This window comes from Myotis brandtii, unplaced genomic scaffold (assembly GCF_000412655.1).
Source record: "Myotis brandtii unplaced genomic scaffold, ASM41265v1 scaffold46, whole genome shotgun sequence".
In the NCBI taxonomy this organism is placed as follows: domain Eukaryota; kingdom Metazoa; phylum Chordata; class Mammalia; order Chiroptera; family Vespertilionidae; genus Myotis; species Myotis brandtii.
Genome location: NW_005367587.1, coordinates 7,379,151 through 7,397,275, shown reverse-complemented (window position 1 = coordinate 7,397,275; position 18,125 = coordinate 7,379,151). Strand labels below are relative to the sequence as shown.

The following is an 18,125-nucleotide window of genomic DNA, read 5'->3' as shown; positions in this document are numbered from 1 at the left end:
TACTGTACTGCCCCCCCCGCCCCCCGCCGGCCTGGTCACCCCACGCAGCCTGCTGTTCAGTCGTTTGGTTGTCCCTCATTAACCCTCCTTGCCGGCCTGGTCGTAGGCAGCCATTTTGTGAGGGTTAATTTGCATGTTACCTCTTTATTGTATGGGATGGCTAGAAAAGGCATTTGTAGGGTAGGAATCATAAAAAATAATGAAATCTTACCATTTGTGACAGTATGGATGGACTTAGAGGGTGTTATACTAAGTGAAATAACTCAGGGAAAGACAAATACCATATTATTTCACTTATATGTGGAATCTAAAGAACAGACGAAACAGAAATAGAGTTATAGATACAGAGAACAGACAGGATTGCCAGAGGATAGGGGGTTGTGGACTGGGTGAAAAAGGTGAAGGGATTGAGAAGTATAAATGGGTAGTTACAAAATTGTCATGGGGATGAGATGTAAAATACAGGACAGGGAATATAGTCAATAATATTGTAATAACTATGTATGGTGCCAGGTGGGTACTGGAAATACTGGGGAAACACTTTGTCAAGTATATCATTGTCTAACCACTATGCTGTACACCTGAAACTAATACAAAATAATATTGAATGTAAACTGTAATTGGGGAAAAAAATGTGGACAGGAATTAATTTCTCAAAAGAATATTATTTAATTAACCCTTTTCGGTCCAACCTCGAGGCTGACTCGACAGACCAGGTGCTAGGAGCAGGTCCAATGTTGAGCAATAAGAACATTAAAAAGTTCAACATTCAATCCTGTCAATTAATTTGGACCAGACTGTTTGAATTCCAAAAATAACATTGGACCGCAAAGGGTTAAATGCTAAATTATGGACATTCAGTATCTCAGATAGAATAAACAAGTAGTGATGAAGAAAAAAATGAATCCTCAACTCTTAGCTTGCCTTAACTTTCTTTTTTTTAAAAATATATTTATTAACTTCAGAGAGGGAGGGAGAGAGAAACATCAATGATGACAGAGGATCATTGTCTGCCTCCTGCACGCCCCCTTGACTGGAATCGAGCCTGAGACCCTTCAGTCCACAGGTCAATGCTCTATCCACTGAGCCAAACCAGATAGGGCTGCCTTAACTTTCTTTATGGGGAATTCAGATGAGGGGAAGGTGGTTTCGGATGAGAGTTAAAACATCAGCCCCTTCCTTATACGTAGTATTGGGGAAGCAGCTACCTCTCATCTTGCTGCTTTGGCGGTTTAAATGTAGGCACTGAATCAATGCTAATTTTTATTGCTCTGTTGAAAATTTAAAAATGAAAAGGTAAAGTAATCCTAACACTTCAGAAATCGATCCGGTATGGAAGATAAGTATTTTCCTGAAATAGTAAAATTATAAATAGGTTGTTAATACATGCAACAACTATTTTGGTAAAGTTCATCATGGACAGGTTTATTCATTGAAGACTGAATACCATTTTGTTATAGTGCAGAAACTTAACTCTTGTTTATATAAATGAGCCTGTGGTAAAATTGGTTTTATTATGTGTTGTTTCACTTAAAGTGTAGAACATATGGACAATGTTAAGGCCTTAATGCAATCATACCATGATTGCAAGTATACCACCACCAGATGGCAGTCATGTGCAATACTATAGAAATTTGGAACAGTTGATAGTCAAGTTTTATGTTCAAATTCAGATTTATAATAATTAATGGTCTCTTTATTATATACCAAATCTGTTTTCTTAATTGAAATGGTTAAACTGTACACATACATATTTTGAAAACATTTCTAAAATACTGTGGTAGCTTTCATCAGAAAGTATTCAGGGATATTTTGCTCAGTTAGAGAAGAGAATGGCTATTACCCTTTTTAAAATTTTGCATAGCTATCTATACTAATAAAAGCCTATGTGGCTCTTGTGCCCTCGCACGATGCCCTCATGTCACCACAAGATGGTCACCATAAGATGGCCACCACAAGATGGCCGCCCCTACATAGTCACAAGATGGCTGCCACCAGATGGCTGGCAAGGGAGGGCAGTTGTGGGCGAACAGGCCAGCAGGGGAGGGCAGTTGGGGGTGACCAGGCCGGCAGGGGAGGGCAGTTGGGGGTGATCAGGCCAGCAGGAGAGTGGTTGGGTGATCAGGCTGGCAGGCAGAAGCGGTTATGGGCAATCAGGCAGGTGAGTGGTTAGGAGCCAGCAGTCCCAGATTGTGAGAGGGATGTGGGATCGGGCCTAAACTGGCAGTCAGACATCCCCTGAGGGGTCCCAGATTGGAGAGGGTGCAGGCTGGACTGAGGGACACCCCTCCGTGCATGAATTTCATGCACTGGGCCTCTAGTTTATAATAATTAAGTTAGTTATCAATATTCTAGCAGTTTCTATTAATTAGATGAAGCGTTTTCTTAAAAAGATTATTATAAAAATATTATAGTCCAAATTATTGAAAATAGACTGGCTTTCTGATAAAGATATCTATGTGGCTTCTGCTCTTTCTTGTTGGGAAGACAAGATTTAGATAGTTTTCAATTATAGAAAATATCCATAATTCTATGCTAAATTAACCAAATATAAACATACCACTATAGTGGTCTTTATTTATTTTAATGTATTTTTATTGATTTCAGAGAGGAAGGGAGAGGAAGAGAGAGATAGAAACATCATTGATGAGAGAGAATCATTGATTGGCTACCTTCTGTACACCCCACACTGGGGATTGAGCCCGCAACCCAGGCATGTGTCCCAACCAGGAATCGAACAATGACCTCCTGGTTTATAGGTTGATGCTCAACCACTGAGCAATGTAGGTGTATAGGTTTTTGTGTGAACATAAGTTTTTACCTCATTGAGTAAATACCTAGGAGTAAGATTGCCAGATTGAATAGAAAACTTTGTAAAAAACTGACAAGCTGTCTTTCAAAGTGGTTTATTCTAATTTGCATTCTCACCAACAAAACAAAAAAAAATGAGTTTCTGTTGCTCCATATCCTTACCAGGATTTGGTATTGTCAGTGTTTTGGGTTTGAGCTATTTCAGTAGGTCTGTAGTATCATCGTCTTAATTTATAGCCAATGATATATATAGGGTGTCCCAAAAATATGTATACACACTTTAACAGCTGATTCTATTACGTTTTGAAAACGAAATGTATCTTAATAAGCACTGTCTTTATAATTATACATTTTTTTTTGCGGATACCCTGTATACGAGTTGAGCATCTTTTTATATGCTTATTTGCCATTGTATATCTTTGGGGTGTATGTTCAGATCATTTGCCCATTTTTATATTGAGTTGATTTCTTATCTTTAATATTTAAGCGTTCTTTGTACAAAATAGAGTGGCCTGTTGGGCCTGTTATGCTGGCTCTTGCAGCAAGTGTGTCATATTTCAGAGGTGCAGTTACCTATAGAAACAAAACTATTGTATTTTATGAGTTGCGCATGTTCAGAGAAAAGAGAGTATTCCAGTTTCTTGGAGTCCAGTAATTGTGGAAGGAAAAAAGAACGAAACTGGCTGCTAGAGAACTATTTCATTTATTTGTGCTTTTTGTGTGTGATAAGGTGTAGTGTATGGTTGAATGGGTGCCCTTTTTTTTTTTTATCTCTGTAGTCAGGTTGAGGATGATCCTTCCACCAACCTAATAAGTTTTATTGAAATAAAAGCTTTGACTAAAGTATTCTTTTTATTACTTTAGGTACCTCGTAGAACTGGGTTGTATCAAGCCACTCTGTGATCTCCTCACAGTCATGGACTCTAAGATTGTACAGGTTGCCCTGAATGGCTTGGAAAATATCCTGAGGCTTGGAGAACAAGAAGCCAAAAGAAACGGCACTGGCATTAATCCTTACTGTGCTTTGATTGAAGAAGCTTATGGTAAGACAGAGTATTACGTAGATGTCCTAAAATTATTTTCTTTTTCTCTTTGCTTTTCTGGCCTGTCCACATCTGTCATTAGCAAACACATACAAAAATTGTTCTGTTATGAATGAGATAATGTTTAGTATGTAGAATTGGAAAAGAATATGTATTGTAAATAAAAGGGAAGCAAGTACCTTTAATTTAGCCAGTTTTACACTAGGCTCTTAGGATCTTCCCAATTCCCTGACTGCTTTTCCTTGTGGGTACTCTTGCATTCTTACTAGTCCATCTGATGCTCAAGAACATCCATATCTACTGTATCTGATGCCTGACTCCTTTGCTCTTGTAAGATTGAGAGTTCTGATTTTGCACTGCACCCTCAGTTCCTGTGTTCCTAAAGAGTTTCTGACTAGAGTTTCATCTTAGAGTCACTTGGTTTCCTCATTCTTCTATTTCAGTCTTTACTGCATTCTTAATCATCAGTTTACTAATGTACTTTAACCTTTTAAGTTGCCTAAGTGATTTTAATGCATGGCCTGGGGTTTGTTTATTCCTGAGATTGAAATTAGGGATCATGGGGGTACATTTATTTTTCAGATTTATAAGCTGATGCAGAATTGTTTTCCAAAATGATTTTAACAACTTATTTTTTAAAAACATGATTACAGCCCTGACCGGTTTGGCTCAGTGGATAGAGTGTCAGCCTGCAGACTGGAGGGTCCCAGGTTCGATTCCGGTCAAGGGCATGTGCCTTGGTTGTGGGCATATCCCCAGTGGGGGGTGCGCAGGAGGCAGCTGATCGATGTTTCTCTCTCATCGATGTTTCTAACTCTCTATCCCTCTCCCTTCCTCTCTGTAAAAAGACCAATAAAATATATTTTTAAAAAAATAAATAAATAAATAAAATAAAAACATGATTACAAAAGCTATACCTATTTAGTGTAAGGGATTTTGAAATGTATCAAAAAGAAAAATGTTGGAGAGAACCAAGATGGCGGCATAGGTTAACGCCGGAGCTTGCTGCCTCGAACAACCACTTCAAAAATACAACTAAAAGACGGAACGGACATCACCCAGAACCACAGGAAGGCTGGCTGAGGAGAGACTCTTCAACTAGAAGGAAAAATAACAGCACACCGAGGCTCAGAGGAGGCGCAGTGTGGAAAATACTCAGGTGCGGAGGTGCGCGCGCAAAGCGGGCTGGTGGCTGAGGGCGCGGTTGTCGTTTTCAATCAGGAGGGAGTCTCGGACTCTGAGCTCCAGATCTGGGCGAATCGCTGGGGACTCGGACTCAAACGGGAGAAGCGGGATTGTCTGGCATCAGTTGGAACGTGAGGGCAGCTTTCTCTCCGAGGTTTGCAGCGGTTCCTGGGGTTCTGAGAAGCAGAGCCTCTGGGAACGGGACTGAGAGGGGCCATAACCGCTCCCTCCGCCCGCCCTGTTGAGCCCGCCCCGCCCAAGCCCTGCGCAGAGCCATTTGCCAGATCGCCTCAGGCAAAGGCTAGATTAGCACCTCCCCAGAGGACAGAAGTTTTCCGCGGCAGACACAGCTGATTCACACAGCCAGTCGGCCTGGTGGTCAAATCCCTCTAGTATTAACTACAACAATCAAGGCTCAACTAGAACAAGACTGCGCACAAAGACCACTAGGGGGTGCACCAAGAAAGCATAAAAAATGCGGAGACAAAAAAACATGACAGAAATGGAGGATATAGAGCTAAAAAACGCAATTTTGAGGGCTTGCAATAAACTTTTGGAGAGCCTCACGAAAACTAATGAGACCCTCGATGCTATGATAAAGAAACAACTAGAAATTAAGCATACACGGTCGGAAATAAAGAATATTACACCCAATAGCAGACCAGAGGAGCGCAAGAATCAAGTCAAAGATTTGAAATGCGAAGAAGCAAAAAACACCCAACCGGAAAAGCAAAATGAAAAAAGAATCCGAAAATACGAAGATAGTGTAAGGAGCCTCTGGGACAGCTTCAAGTGCACCAATATCAGAATTATAGGGGTGCCAGAAGATGAGAGAGAGCAAGATATTGAAAACCTATTTGAAGAAATAATGACAGAAAACTTCCCCTACCTGGTGAAAGAAATAGACTTACAAGTCCAGGAAGCGCAGAGAACCCCAAACAAAAGGAATCCAAAGAGGACCACACCAAGACACATCATAATTAAAATGCCAAGAGCAAAAGACAAAGAGAGAATCTTAAAAGCAGCAAGAGAAAGAGACTCAATTACCTACAAGGGAATACCCATACGACTGTCAGCTGATTTCTCAACAGAAACTTTGCAGGCCAGAAGGGAGTGGCAAGAAATATTCAAAGTGATGAATAGCAAGAACCTACAACCAAGATTACTTTATCCAGCAAAGCTATCATTCAGAATTGAAGGTCAGATAAAGAGCTTCACAGATAAGGAAAAGCTAAAGGAGTTCATCACCACTAAACCAGTATTATATGAAATGCTGAAAGGTATCCTTTAAGAGGAGGAAGAAGAAAAAGGTAAAGATACAAATTGTGAACAACAAACATGCATCTATCAACAAGTGAATCTAAGAATCAAGTGAATAAATAATCTGATGTACAGAATGAACTGGTGATTATAATGAATCAGGGACATAGAAAGGGAATGGACTGACTATTCTTGGGGGGGAAAGGGGAGTGGGAGATGCGGGAAGAGACTGGACAAAAATCGTGCACCTATGGATGAGGACAGTGGGTGGGGAGTGAGGGCGGAGGGTGGGGCGGGAACTGAGAGGAGGGGAGTTATGGGGGGAAAAAAGAGGAACAAATGTAATAAACTGAACAATAAAGATTTAATTTAAAAAAAAAATGTTCTTTAACCAGAGATCTTTCTCCACAGAGGTAACTATTGTTACTTTTTTATTTCTATATATTTTAATATGGATCTATATATGAATATGTATTTTTTTTCCATTGAGCAATGTTATTTTTTCCTTTGAGTGATGTTAATATTAAGATCAGATGGGCTTGACCTTAATAAAGGGAATGTGTTGGCTAATTGCTCTAGTCGGACTTCTAAGTTTAAGCAATAGAAATAGATTCTGACTGATTTAAGGATATTACACCTTTGCTGTAATGATATTGGATAACTCAGCGTCTAGATAGATAGAACTAGAGCCAAGAATTAATTAGGCCATAGGTACAGTCCAGCAGGAACTCTTCCGAGACTGGCCCTTGGCACTGAATGATGTGACTGTTATGGAAATTGCTGTTTCTGGGGTCTGGCTGTTGCTGGCACATGCATTTAAGATGTCAGTTTGTAATGTGCTGGTATGCAGATGTAATCCCCAACAACACTGTCTATGCTATTACAAAATACATATGAGCTATAAGTAAAGAAGAGAGTCTTCCGTTATCTCAAGAAAGACAACATATGGCAAAACATGGCTTTGTTAGAATTTCCTATAGATAAACAACAGATTTTCCTTTATTCTTTATTCTAGGTCTGGATAAAATTGAGTTCCTACAGAGTCATGAAAACCAGGATATCTACCAGAAGGCCTTTGATCTTATTGAGCATTACTTCGGTACCGAGGATGAGGACAGCAGCCTTGCACCCCAGGTTGACCTTAGCCAGCAGCAGTACATCTTCCAGCAGTGTGAGGCTCCTATGGAAGGCTTCCAGCTTTGAGGCAATACACTGCTTTCATGTTCCTGTGTCAGACCAGGCTACCTAGTCACGTCCTCTTGTGGAGCCCACAGTCCTCATGGAGCTGACTTCTCACATGTTTTCCATAATACTGTTTGCGCTCATTTGCTTGCCTTGCGCACCTGCTCTCTTACACACATCTGGAAAACCTCTGGCTCTCTGTGGTGGAATATCCTTCTAAGGAAAGAGTAACCAGAACGGCCCACTCTTAAGGAAAATCCCTAGGCTTTGGAGATCTGCACTTCTATATTCTAAGAGTCATGGAAATATACACATATTCATGTGGCTTTCTTATTTTGTGGCAGAAAAAAGAGGACTCCTCCTTCCCTTTTAAGTGGGAAAAAATACTGACATTAAAAAGATAAGACTAAAACTTTATCTTGAGTTTCACACAACTACTTGCAACAAGGGAGATGTTTAGACCTGTTGTATACTTCAGAGTACTTTTCATGCGTTCTTCCACAGTGAACCCTGGTGGCTTTTTCTAGCCAAATTTGCATTAATTCTTACTGAGATTGGATGGTTTTCTTTCCTCTATTGGCGCCATTCTTCACAGATATTAAAGTTAAACCATCTGCTCTCTCACCTTCAGCCTTCAGGTGAATGTGCTTTCTAGTTGTCAGGAATGCTGAAGAATTAACACTGATTTTCTCATGTGATACTGGTTTGAAGATTTCCTTAGAGCAGAAAGCAGAGGGGCACATATTAATCTGTATGGCTATTGCTTCTCTTTGGTCTTCTGTGTCTTTGGATTTGAAAGTGGTTCAGTTCTAATGCTGGGTGAAGATTGACTTAGAATCCTTAGTAATCTAAACTATATTCATTTAATAACAAAATAAAAAAAAACCCTCCAATTTTCCCAACTTAACCAGTGTGTTTAGAGGCTGTTTCTGCATTTAAACAGATGTTTCAGGCTTTGTGGTCCTGATAAGGTCCTCATTAAATTGTAAAGTTCACCCTAGGTGCTTTTCCCCTCTGTGACTGGCAGAGAACACGTACTTTTAAAGATTACTTAGGGACTTTTTTTTTTAATTAGGTGCAGCTTGATTCTAATGTATTCATGCTGCATATATGAATATATGTTCCCTTTAATGCAGCATCCTTATCTTGAACAAATAACTATCTTCTCAACATGACCTGTTTAACCCAAATAAGGGCAGTAATCTTTTTCTTATAACCTCATTATTCCCTCCTTAATCATTTCATTTCATCTCCTACTAGTTAGTATAGCCCAGTCAAGTTGCCCTCCCCCTTGTCATAAAATAAAAACAGTTTCTACCTTCTGGCTTATTTAATGATGACTGCAATCTGTACCTGCAAAAAGCGCTTCCAGTACTGTCTTCAGTGATCTACATTTGAGCTTGGACTGGAACGAAAAAATAAGTTTAATTGCCAAGAGAACTGCAACTGAACATACGACTTCTTGGTGCTAGTTGGCCATCTTGACTCAATGTTGGGACACGCTCTCAGAGAAGATTTATATTTGTTAATGTGCTATTCAAAATGAATTCTGAAGGAAAAGTTGCTCATTTCTGTTTTAGAGAATACCCTTTTAATCCTCTTTAATCTTGTCCTCTTCTAGAATTCATTTTAACCCCACAGTGTAAGTATTTGGGAGTTCCCCTGATAAGCTATTTATACATCTCTGGTAAATCCTGCTGAACGTTAGGGATATTCAGAGCTTTCGTACCTCATCATGTTGTCATTTAAGCAGTCAACTTACGTGACCTGATTTAGATTTTTTAAAAAATCCACTTCATTTAAAGTAGAAAGGTAACAAAAACAATGGACATTTTAGCCAAGCCTGTGACACTGTCTTCACACCTAGCTTGTAGTTGTGTCTGTGCTCTGGATGGATACAGTCTGATATTTGTCTGTCATTGATGGAGCAGCCACTGCAAAACTAGTCAACTCTCATTTATAACTGTTAATTTTTCTAGTGCTGCTTTGTGCTGAAAGGACAGTTTAGTTTACTGCACTTGACCTGTAAAAGACTTTGATTCTTTGTAATTTAGGGACAAGTTAGGTGGTTAGTTTAAAGAAAAATTTTTAGTGTTGCCTTGACTTCACATTAAAATATATCTTCTTTCAGAAGGGTAATAGAAGCACTGATTCATAGTAAAAATCTTGGGTTTTAGCTTTGACTTCTTTTGTTTGTGGCTGAGTTTTTAAAAATTGTAAATTACTGGTAACACGTCATTTCTGTAGGATGTTTAAATTATGTATCTTCTATTGGGTAATTTTAATAGTTTTCAGTTAATGTTGATAAACCAATTTGAATGGAAAGTATATATAAAGCACACAAAGTTGTTTCTCCAAGTTAGAATAGCATACATTGGAAATTTTTGCTAGCAATTGCAGGTGTCTCAATGAATGAATTAAAACAAAGTCCACTCAACTAATGTCGTTTATTTTCTATTTAAAACAGAGAAACGTATCTTGCTCCTGTCCTAGAAGTTCATGAGCCGTGATATATGAGCTAAATTTTTTTTTAGAATAAAATGATTTTTTAAATATAAAAATTGGAATTGACTAAAAGTTGAATCTGAGCATAAATATGGGAACTGAGAAAGCAGCCTTTTTTTTGTAATAGAAATGACATTTCAGGAGGTAACTAAGTCCTATTTTTAGTTCTCTGTCTGGCAGATTCTGTTAATTTACTTTCCATATATTGAATATACCCTATCACTAAGATGTTACTCATTACAAAAGCATGTTAATTTCAACACAGGAAAACTCTTCTGTGGTTTTATATACTGATGAGGGAGAAAGTGGCTTGATAGTCTCTTCCCCTTTTCCTTTTCTTTTCCCAACTTTCAAAGTGTAGTCTTCGTAATGAGAACTTCAGTAGGGGGGAAAAAGCATTGAGAAGATCTGGGAGTTAAAGGGATCTTATAGCTGAAGGACCAGCAAGTAGATATGATTAGATTGGGAAATACTGGGAAAGTTAAAGATGATTGATATGAAGAATGGTGAGATTTAGGAGATGGGAGTTTTCCATGGAACACATTAATTCATATTCTTGTCACCATATAGTTACCTTTGTCAGCTGTACTGATTTTTAAAACTATATTACCCTAGGATTGTTTCTTCCATCTGCCATATAAAACTTGGGTTGCTTTCATCATCACAGATATAAACATTGACAATTATCCCACAATAAATCTGAATTATTCCAGATCGTTGCTGATTTTGCTAAGAAAATGGCATATTTTATAAACCAAACTACCCCATCTAAATCTTCTGTTGTACATGGTTACCCCACCACAGGCAACTTTGAATTTACTTATCTAGTGTTGAATAAACATTTTAGTTATTTATGGGGTTGTATTATGAAGGTATACCTCGGGTTGGAGGATTTTTCTTTTTTGCTGATAAGTTTTGTGAACATTTTTATATTAGTAAGTCATAGCTGTTTTAGGTCTTGGGGCTTTTCAAACTGGGTGGAGCAAAAAACAGATTTACAATAGTGAGTACACGAAAGTTTATTGTATTATTAGTTATTGTATTTTCCATATGAATAACAGTAAACCTACTTTTGCCTTACCCTGTAAAGGATTAGGAAATTGTGATGTTCAGTAAAGAAAAGAGTTCCACTTTTAGAAAGGGGTATTGTGTGTTTTCCATATTCATAAGATACTAGAGGCCCAATGCACAAAATTCGTACAAGGGGCTCAGCCCTCGCAGCCCCAGCTTGGTCCGGAAGGTCGTCTGGACTGTCGTTCTGCTGTTTGGTCTAATTAGCATATTAGCTCTTTATTATATAGGATATGCTACCTCCTACATTCTAAACTTTGCTCATTTGCAGTGATAGGTATAAACCTACACATGGGAGACTCAAATCTGAATTTTTTGCCATCTGAAAATAAAGCCATTTTATTGTGAGGTGAGCAGAGTATATATGTAAGGAAATACTTGGGCTACGTTTTCTTATCAAAAGTTATATATAGCCTAGTCGGCTTGGCTCTGTTGTTGAGCGTCAACCTATGAACCAGGAGGTCATAGTTCAATTCCTGGTTAGAGCATATGCCTGGGTTACAGGCTTGACCCCCTATGTGGGACGTGCAGTAGGCAGCCAATCCAAAAAGGATGGGCAATAACGGTACCAGGACATCAGAATAATGTGTGATAAAATGCAACAAATATTAAATGCTAATTTTAACATCAAATTGCTACTGGGAAAAAATGTATCTGGAAATTTGGGATAAGAAGAACATTACAAGTAGCTGAAGTTCCATCCTTTCTCAACTAAGGAGAGATGAGTCCCAGTGTGTTTTCCTATAGGTCAAATAAAGACTACTATTTCAGCTTCTGTTGTTTCCCAGGTGCTTGGCTAAGGGATTTCACTTGTTCTCGTTTAATCCTCCAACTGCTCTTTGATGTGGGTAATTGTCACTATGTTATAGATACCAAAATCAAGGCTTAGGAGAATTTACTTTGCCCAAGGTCACAACTATTAGATACTGTTTGTCCAAAGATGGGGCAGTGTCTTGCAGGTTTTATGTCAAAGAAAGCAGTCATGGAGGTGTTCTGTGCCAGGAACTCCCAGAACTACACATGTCAGCCACAGCTGGGCCAGCTTTTTTTGTTGGACCATTCTTTCTGAATCTTCCTTAGCAGCAGCATCCTTAAACTGACTACATCAGGTATAAGTTATTTTAAGATTACATATTCTAGTATGTAGGTCCTCAGCCCAAACATCTTTCCCTTTCTGTGGTGCTAAAATTGTGTATAATCCGACCAATAAAACAACAGAAATTTAAAAATAATATGCAAATGATTTTGAGTTTAGTAGCATAGTGGCTAAACTCAGAAGCATGTTTCCATTCAACAAACAAATGTAGAAGGTATTAATACAGAAGTAAGGTTTTGGAATGAAGAATCCTGCCTTAGAAAGCAGTGCCACGTATGGATGTGAATTTAACACAGCTAACTTCCTAAGGGAGTATCGTCCCAAGGAATGTCAAAAAGATCACTTTTTAATGTATGCTGTTATGTTCAGCTTACCTTGTCTATGTCCTTTTTCAAAGTGTTCTTACACTTTGGAATGGTTCTACTAATTCTTTGTACTTGAATACAGTATGTCAGGCCATGGGTGAGCACCTTGCACCTAGAAGATCTTTAATAAACACTAAATGACTGAAGGAATATGCAATTGTATGATATTAGTAAAGGGCATTTGGTTACCAAAAAGTTCAAAGGAATTCCTTTATGCTGCTGTCTGAAATCAGGATTAACAACTCGTAAAGCTACTGTCTTAAAATGTATTTTATATGTAGTAACCTTTCAAGAGACAATTTGATCTGAAGTTTACAAAAGCTAATGTTGTAGCAGAGGTTTGTTATATAAAAACAACCCATGCCTTTTGAGAGAAGTTAATGGTATATTTTACAGGATAGCTAATTATAAAATCAACCCCATGTGTTTATGTATACTAAAAATAGCTCTCCCGTCTTTTCTGGCATAGTCTAAGGTTAGAACTTTTGGCCAATTATATCCAATTGATGTGGAAATTGATGGTTACCCTACACCCATGGTCGGCAAACTGCGGCTCGCGAGCCACATCGGCTCTTTGGCCCCTTGAGTGTGGCTCTTCCTAAGCCTTAGGAGTACCCTAATTAAGTTAATAACAATGTACCTACCTATATAGTTTAAGTTTGAAAAAGTTGGCTCTCAAAAGAAATTTCAATCGTTGTACTGTTGATATTTGGCTCTGTTGACTAATGAGTTTGCCGACCGACCACTGCCCTACACTATTAAATAGGAATTTTTTATTGTTACATATTATATGTATTGCTGCATGAGAACATTATCCATTCCTCCAATTTAAGTGACAGATCAGAAACAGAAAGATGGTATGTTTCTTCATCCCATGATTGCTTCTCTACTATTTTTGAGAGATTCCACTGACCAGGTGTTTTGTTTTTCTTTTTCTGAAAACAAAACAAAACCTTAAAATATAGCCTTAACTCCTGCAGACTACACTATCATCTATAGTACAAAATTCTGGGGTTTACAAGTTTATTGTAATCAGCTTAGATGATTGTTGCCCCTATTTCATTTGCCATTTTGAAAGAGCCTTGTTTGAGAAAAAAAATAAGTGGTCATTTCTGTGATATTGAATGTTTTTGAAAAGAATAAAATTACTCTTAAATTCCTTTTTCTTTCCCACTTACCCTAAGGAAGCCAAAGGAGTCCAGCAGGTGGGTGTCCACAATGTGGTTCACTTCCTTACCAAAACCACTTGGGCCCAGCATTATTTAGAGTGATGGGGAGGGAGAAAATAGAAACTCAGAAGACCACAGTGGTGGGAACAGAACACTACCAGAGAGAGATCTTGGCAGGATGGGGTGTAAAAATATCATGTGAAGAGTGCGGAACTTTCCAAGATTAAATTGTGGTTATGAGGAGAGAGCCCTCTTGAGAAGTCAGCAGTGGCTGTACTGGTTTTCTGGGGGCAGTCCCAGTTTTTAGATCAACACCTGTTCATTATTTTAGTGTCTCCTTTCGCTTTAAAAAAAAAGTCTCAGTTTAGATAAGTTATATGGCCAGCCCATATTTAAACTCAAGTAGATTTTCATATGTTTAAATTGCTGGTGGTCTAAAGCAACTATATGTACACAGTCCTATTCAGTTTGATTTTTGAGATTGAATTGGGTAATCAGAGTTACTACAAAGCAAGTCAGTCAAGATGACCCTTAATGTAGGAAATCACTCCCAGGCCATGTTTAGGTCTGACACACATATAAAAAAATTTTTTAATTAAAAAAAAAGAAAAAGAAACCAGCCCGCCGTTGAGCATCAACCCAGGAACCAAGAGGTCACTGGTTTGATTCCTGGTCAGGGCACATGCCAGGGTTACAAACTCAATCCCCAGTAAGAGGCAGTCCATCTATGTTTCTATCTCTATTTCTCTCCTCTCTCTAAAAAGCAATAAAAACATTTAAAAAAACAAAACAGCCCTAGCCGGTTTGGCTCAGTGGATAGAGCTTCGACCTGCATACTGAAGGGTCCCGGGTTCAATTCCGGTCAAGGGCACATGCCCGGGTTGTGGGCTCGATTCCCATTAGGGAGGCATGCAGGCAGTAGTGATCAATGATTCTCATCATTGATGTTTCTATCCCTCTCCTTCCTCTCTGAAATCAATAAAAATATATTTATTAAATAATTAAAAATAAAAAACAAAAACCAACTGCCCTGACCGGGTAGCTCGGTTGGAGTGTTGTCCTCATATGTCAAGGTTGGGGGTTCAATCCCTGGGTAGGGAAAATTCTAGAATCAACTAATGGATGTATAAATAAGTGAAACAATTAAATCGATGTTTCTCTTTCCCTCCTCCCTCTAAAGTCAATAAATTAAATGTCCTGCCTGGTGTGGCTCAGTTGGTTGAGCATAGTCCTGTGCAACGAAAGGTCACCGGTTTGATTCCCAGTCAGGGCACATACCTGGGTTGTATGTTCCATCCCTGGTCAGGGCGCATGGGGGAGGCAACCAATCAATGTTTCTCTCTCTTCCCCTCTAAAATCAATAAAAACATTTTTCATAAATCTTAAAATGATTCATTTGTGGCAACATTTCTATTTAGAATATTTGCAAATTTTACAAATTTGAGGGGCAAGGAGAATAAACTTTTCAACCACAGATGAGACTTTCCATTTTAAAACTATGGAAGCCTGGCCAGCGTGGATCAGTTGAGCATTGACCTATGAACCAGGAGGTCACAGTTCGATTCCCGGTCAGGGCATGTGCCCAGGTTGTGGGCTTGATCCCCAGTGTGAGGTGTGCAGGAGGCAGCCAATCAATGATTCTCTCATCATTGATGTTTTTCTCTATCCCTCACCCTTCCTCTCTGAAATCAATAAAAATATATTTAAAACAAAACTTCTATGGAAGCCCTGTGTGGCTTAGCTGGTTGGAGTGTCATCCCCTACACCAAAAGGTGGTGGGTTCAATTCCCGGTCAGTGCACATATCCAGGTTGTGGGTTCAATCCCCAGTTGGGGGTGCAGAGGCAACTGATGGATGTTTCTCTCTTTAAAAAAAAAAAAAATGTATGGGCCCTAGCAGGTTTGGCTCAGTGGATAGACCAGTGATGGCGAACCTATGACACGCGTGTCAGAGGTGACATGCGAACTCATTTTTTTGGTTGATTTTTCTTTGTTAAATGGCATTTAAATATATAAAATAAATATCAAAAATATAAGTCTTTGTTTCACTATGGCTGCAAATATCAAAAAATTTCTATATGTGACACAGCACCAGAGTTAAGTTAGGGTTTTTCAAAATGCTGACACGCCAAGCTCAAAAGGTTCGCCATCACTGGGATAGAGCGTGGGCCTGAGGACTGAAGGGTCCCAGGTTCAATTGTGGTCAAGGGCACGTACCTCGGTTGGTCGAGGTGTGTGCAGGAGGCAGCCGATCAATGTGCCTCTCTCACATCGATGTTTGTGTGTCTTCTCTTTCCCTTCCACTCTCTGAAAATTAATGGAAAAACATCTTTGAGCATTAACAAAAATAAATAAAAACTTTAAAAAATGTTATGGGAAATTTAAAGAAAATAACTTGATTTCTACAGGAAGGAAAACTTCCAAATCACTTATTTGGTGGCAATTAAAGGCTGCAAATATAGAAATTGTTAAATACGGGACTGTGTAAGATACTTTGAGAGCCCCAAAGCAAATCTATAATTATGGTTCCTGTCCCTTTTACCCTGCTCTTACTCCATACTTGCTGATGCTCCTGTGCCCCCCAGGAAGTAAACTATTAAATTCTTAATCTTAATTCACAAGGACTACAATATTATGACTACATGTTAGTATTAGAACATGACTAGTGGATAATGGTTTAACTAGTTATAGTCATAGCTTTAATTTCCTTTACATGAATTCCTGACAAAAAAAAATCCAGAAATCAAGAAATGAATTTTAATACTGGACATTTTTTCAGTCAAGTTCTGGGAAAATTATTTTTCTGGATATTCCTATTAACACATTCTCATGTGCCCCTTTTCCCTCATCCTTGTGGTATTTCTAGCGGGCTAACTACACTCCAGCACTAACACCCCAACCTAGTCCTCATGTCATGTGTTTACCTTGTCTAAATTCCTCTTTCATTACTCTCCCAGCACATAGAATAGTTATTGGAAAAATAGATTTGCTTAAATTCTTTGGAACAAAGCCTACACTTTTTTTTCTTAAGTACTTTTAAATTTATTTTTAATGAATTAATTCCAGTGGAAATAATTTCAATTGATGCAGAATTTAAAATGGTTCTATGTTTCCCAGCAACAATCACACTAATCTAGGCTAATGGGAGGAGGATAGGAGAGGGAGAAGGCACAGTTTAATCAGAATTGAACTTTAAGATACAGTACAGTGAAAAAGTGTGTCTTGTATTAAAAGTGTTACAGAGGGGAGGTCCATGGTAGTTAAGAGGAATCAATGTGTATAAATGGAAGCTCCAAACCTTTTAAAAGATGTTTATCAAAAAAAAAAAAGATGTTTATCTCATTGATTTGGACTAGCTAAGACTAAAGCATTTGTGCAATTCCTGTATAATTTCCAAACTAAAGTAGTAGGGTCTTAAAGTAATGAGGTTTTTACTATAGTTACCTAATTATAGGTGAAATAATTGTGCGGTTGTACCAATTATCCCTTAAAAGATAGGAAACCCTTTGTTTTTAAATGTTTTAATTCTTTATTGTATTTAAAAAAATTTTTAAATATATTTTTATTGATTTCAGAGAGGAAGGGAGAAGGAGAGAGAGTTAGAAACATCAATGATGAGAGAGAATCACTGATCAGCTGCCTCCTGCATGCCCCCCACTGGGGATCCAGCTCCCAACCCAGGCATGTGCCCCTGGCTGGAATCGAACCTGGGACCCTTCAGTCCGCAGGCTGATGCTCCATCCACCAAGCCAAGCCAGCTAGGGCAAATGTTTTAATTCTTGATTGACAGAAAACATGAAGGATATTTGCCTCCTAACCTCAACTTATCTATGGGGAAAACCATTTAAAACAGAACACTTGCTGACTCTCGCGGGCACTCTTTATTGAGCAATTCAAGGATTGGAGAAATTACCAATTTTTTTTTTCTTGGTAAACCTATTTTTGTTTAAAGAGAGTAATTACATCTGAAAAACATGTATCGTTCAGGTAATACTTGCACAGCCATTACTCATTTCTTAAAACTTGGGTAAACTCTCTAAAGTCTAATTAGAAGAAACCATACACATTTCTTACCCCATTCCATCAACTTCTTTGACCCTTTTCTGTCTCAAGCACCTATGCAGATAGGAACTTTCCTTAATTTTCTTTGGAAGCTTAAACTATTTGGAAGTTTACCCCAGCACTACCAGATCATGCTCTCTGAGCATTGGCGTTTCAAGGCCCCTAACACATATTCTTTTATCCTTTTCTAAACACTTACGGGAAACTTCCTTATTTTTATTGATTGATTTTAGAGAAAGAGGGAGGGGGAGGAGGAGAGAGACATCAATTTGTTGTTCCACTTACATTGGTTCTTTTCTTTTTTAAAATATATTTTTATTGATTTCAGAGAGGAAGGGCGAGAAACATACAAGATCTGAGAGAATCATCATTGATTG

General features: G+C 38.5%; 1 protein-coding gene across 1 annotated transcript in view; it reads left to right on the top strand.

The window, feature by feature from the left end:
- Positions 1-9,918, top strand: part of KPNA1 (karyopherin alpha 1 (importin alpha 5)) — a 58,300-nt gene extending 48,382 nt beyond the window's left edge. The window contains exons 12-13 of the mRNA XM_014547000.1: positions 3,676-3,854; positions 7,315-9,918. Of these exons, the coding sequence (XP_014402486.1) occupies positions 3,676-3,854; positions 7,315-7,502 (367 nt within the window). The 3' untranslated portion in view covers positions 7,503-9,918. The remainder of the gene's footprint in view (positions 1-3,675; positions 3,855-7,314) is intronic.
- The last annotated feature ends 8,207 nt before the right edge of the window (positions 9,919-18,125 follow it).